The sequence below is a fragment of the Gossypium arboreum genome, chromosome 3 (genome assembly GCF_025698485.1).
Source record: "Gossypium arboreum isolate Shixiya-1 chromosome 3, ASM2569848v2, whole genome shotgun sequence".
Classification (NCBI taxonomy): Eukaryota; Viridiplantae; Streptophyta; class Magnoliopsida; order Malvales; family Malvaceae; genus Gossypium; species Gossypium arboreum.
In genome coordinates this window covers 14,825,467-14,829,791 of record NC_069072.1, presented here as the reverse complement: position 1 = coordinate 14,829,791, position 4,325 = coordinate 14,825,467, and the positions used below count along the sequence as shown (strand labels likewise).

Sequence of the window (4,325 nt, the reverse complement as noted above, 5' to 3'; positions counted from 1 at the left end):
TTCAATCAAGAAATATATATTATTTTTTATGTCAAATTTTGATATTAGTTTTTTATTATTATTCTAATTATTTTTGAAATCTTAATTTTTACTAAAACTATAATAGCTCAATTTATTAAGTTAGATGAATTTAGTCTTTGTTTTGATCCTATTTAAATTTTAAAATTTCATTCCTAATTTAAATAATAAACATTAAATTTATTAATTAAATAACATAACTTTTATATGAATATTACGTAAAAATAATAAATAACATAACATATATAATAATATTTTTTGTCCCTAACATAGATTTGCGTAGTGGATAGCATAACTAATCACTGTCAAGCGTGGGTAGTTGGTAATGAATCATGACCAAAATTTTGACCTAACATGATCTCAACCTCCACTTTCCAAATGCACTCTTTTTTACCCACGTCTCTCAACCTAAGGCTGAAGTTTCATTTTCATTTTTCCAATCTCCCTTCCTCTCCCCATTGATGGATAATGTTGATTCTTTATGGATGATTTCTAACAATATTATTTAAATTGGATCGATTAGTTGGGGGTATTTATTTGAATATTAACTTTGAATTAATTAACGAATCAATTAAATTAAATTAAATATTAGTTAAACTTGATTTTTAATTTTAAAATTTTTAATAATTTTTAAATCAGATTAATTAAACCGATCAAAATAATACCTAATTGATTCGACAACCAATCTAATTTTAAAAGAATTGATTTCCACCATTAACATTTTTCTAAAACAAACTTTCTAATCTCTCAAACATCATTTTTACCAAAATTTTTAAAAAAAAAAAAAACAAATTCTAAGTTTCTGCTTAACCTTTGGTCAATAAGGTTTTGATCTCCATGAGCTGGATTGAATTTAGAAAACAAATATTAAAGAAAAATTTTTATTGAAAATTTTGAAAATGAGTTTTAAAAATAAAAATAAAATGTGTGAAAATTAGAAATAAGAATTTTTAACAAATTGGTCCTAGTTCAACCTATATAAACTCAAAAATATTTTTTTCTAACAGTTTTCTAAATATTAAATCTAGTACATGATTTGAATCCATATAAATTTAGGTTCTAAACATGTTTTCATGATTCCATTAAAACATATTTTTTATTTTTCTAAATTTTATATGAAAAACAAATTATTACATTTATAATATCATACCAAATTATTATTTTCACATAATACTCAAAGAAAGCCACATCATTTTAGTTAACTGATTTAACGATTATTGTTTGAGTTAAAACTGAATTTTCATAATTCAAGAGTATAATAACCGACAATAATCATATTAGAATATAAAAATAAAATTCACAACTAACATATAATACAATATTTAAAATTACAATTTAACTTAATAAATTTAACAACTATCATTTAGTCAAAATTAAAATCTCAAAATTAAAAATATAAAAACATAAAATTAAAAATTAAAACCATAACTTATCCATTTATTAACATATTTAACTATAGTTGCATGTTTCTTGGAATTTGAACGAAAGAAGTTTCCAGAGTAGATATTGAGTAACATTGGGCCCTCATAGGCATAGATCCAGCCCACAAACAACAACTACTCTCTTCCCCTCCAAAAAAGAAAAAAAGAAGAAAAGAAACCCTGAGGTTTTAGGCTTCATCAGGGTTTTGGGGAAGCCAAAGAAAACATGGCGGCTACTTGTGGAAGGAGAACCCTAGGGTTCTCCTGCTCCTCGGCCAAGACCATTTTCACCCATTTACCATCCTCAACACCTGCTAACAATAAGCTACCCGGCCTTTTCTCTCCTAACAAAATTTCTGCTTCTCGATTCTCTCTCCGCAATCTCACTTTTTCCAGGTTTTGCTTCCATTTTCGATGTTACTGCTTTTCTCTTTGTTATAAAGTGTTCTGGGTATTTTGCTCTTGGTTTTCTATTGCTTCTAGTGATTATTTCGAAAACCCAAATTGGAAATTTATTGCTGTTTTTTTTTTTAATTATTTCAAGTTGTGAGTACGAATTGCATGATCTGTATGTTTCAGGCTCCCATTGGAATTGGGTGGTGCAGTAACTTTGATGCCTTTGCATAGTGTTACGGCTTCTGCTTTGTTCACTTCCTTGCTGTCTTTGCATAATCAAAGCTGGGGGTGTTTGTCAGAAGGTGATTTCTGCTGACTGTCCTTTTTTTTTTTTAATATTCTTCTTTAGCTTATTGTAGTGGCTTCTGAGTTGCGTTATAGCAGTGTACTAGTGCCCCAAATGTCTATTCATTGCTGAATTATTTGTCCTTCTCACTAAGGGAAGAAAATGTGCTCGTCGTATGTTTAAGACTTCAGTTTTCCCTTCGATGGATAAATAGAATTGTAGACAAATAGTTTGTATAAGTATTTGGTTTCGGAGCTGAGCTGCCAAATAGGTACACTGGACCTAGAAGCCATTTGGGTTGATCATTATAATGTACATCATTGTATGTACGTCTTCTTGTTTTTTAGTTTCACAGAGAATTAACCGGTTGTAGGCCAAAGTATGTTTAATGTTAATTTGGGAAATTATGGCTGAATTGGGGAAATGGAGACATTCACAGCTGAGTTGTGATTGCTGTCTATGAAACTCGATATGTTTCTTTAATCTTGGTAAACTATTACAGCGGGAAGCTTAGAAAAGCTAAAAGAGCATTGTTGATGGGATTTAAAAAATATCAGTGAACTTTATTGCCTTATTTTGCAGTAGTCCCTTCAAATGTTTTTGAAAACTATTTGAATTGAGAACCATCTATTCCCAGATTGTTTTAGTTTTTGCTGAAGCCGAAACCTCTAACTCTATACCATTTTTTTGTGGTTCACATTTAAGCATTTTAAGCTCAACCATTGGCTGTAAAATTCTTGTGCAACTAATTGTTGCTAGGATTGAGGAAGCTTCCTTTGCCGTGTCCAATGTAATGGCTATCACTATTGTTCTAATTTGCTAAGAACCATTTAGCTGTGAAGAAACCACCTTATGTTTTTTCTCTAAGGGTTCTTGTCCCTCCTTAGGGAGTCTTTGATGGTGGAAATTTGTTAATATCATAGTGTTGGCACTTTGTTTTCTAATCATGTTGATGCTGATCCATATTAAAGTTCTTCCTGATCCATATTTGTGCATCCTTTTTCCTGAATAATTTATTGGTGGCTTCTCAGCATGCACTCTGGTTTGGCAATGGGGTTTTGTAACACAGCTTTTAGTTCCTACAGAATTTCTTTCAGAAAAGTAAAAACATAATGCAGCTGCATTTTTTTTTCTCCTTGGGGGACCTAATAAAGATTTGAACAAAAAAGAAACTTGCTATTTTCTTCAGTTTTCAATTAAAGGAGTTGACAATTGCATGTGGCTTATAGCAGGTTGATTTTGAAAATTAAGTTTTCATTTGCTCCAATTTTCAAATTTTTATTTGAAGTTTTCAACACCCCTTGAAACAATTTTGCAGGAACAACTTCTTGCATACGTATTGAAATTAAGTAACTTTTATTCAACCTCTCTATAAACCATGTGTGCAATCTTTATTGTGGTTTTTTGTACTTTTAGCATGAAATTGACAACTTTTATCAGTTTCAGTGATGAGCATTTTGAAGTAGCAAATAGTTTCATAAACTTGAATAAACATTATTTCTCTTTAGTTGGAAAATAGGTTACTCTGACTCCATTTTTCATAAAGTATGCGTCCGACACTCATGTCCGTAAAATACTTGAACATGGGTATGGGGATATGATCTTTTAAGGCCCTACATACCTGTTTCAAACATATACCCATATCCGACACTTACACCCAAATCTATGTACCATTTAGTTCCCATTATTAGCTTATGAGTGCATTAACTGTTGTGGTTGTTGAGGTTTTAAGTTATTGATTGAGATGCTTATGCTGACAGGATTTGCAACTCCTCTATAGCATTGCCTATGTGCTCCTGTTGTCGATGCTGCTTAGACCTCCATCTGCAGGAGACTTTGTTACTCTGCTTGTTTTGAATCGAACATCATATTAAACCTTGAAAAGGAGAGTCGTTGTATGTCTGGTCTTGCCACCATGTTGTGTAAGAAGATTCTTTTATCACTTGAAAGTTTCTTGCATATCCTAAGATACTATTGATAATTTGAGAAAGAGATTCATTGAATATCTGGGTTCTACATTAGAGTTGGAATAAAAAATTCAGTAAAATTTTGGGTTAGACAAAACTTTGGTTGGCTAAAATAAACATTAAAATATAAAAAGATGTGTTTAAAATAATAAAAAATTGAAGATTTGAGGATGATTGAGTTATTTTTGTCAAAAGTTGGTTTTGAAAATTTGAACCTTGGAAGGAAATTGGTGAAAG

At 30.5% G+C, this 4,325-nt stretch overlaps 1 protein-coding gene across 1 annotated transcript; it reads left to right on the top strand.

Moving 5' to 3' along the window:
• The first annotated feature begins 1,584 nt into the window (after positions 1-1,584).
• LOC108474838 (uncharacterized) lies at positions 1,585-4,124 on the top strand. Its single transcript, XM_017776863.2, has 3 exons — positions 1,585-1,835; positions 2,019-2,137; positions 3,882-4,124. The coding sequence occupies exons 1-3, from the start codon at positions 1,666-1,668 to the stop codon at positions 3,899-3,901; spliced, it is 309 nt and encodes a 102-aa protein (XP_017632352.1). The 5' UTR covers positions 1,585-1,665; the 3' UTR covers positions 3,902-4,124.
• The last annotated feature ends 201 nt before the right edge of the window (positions 4,125-4,325 follow it).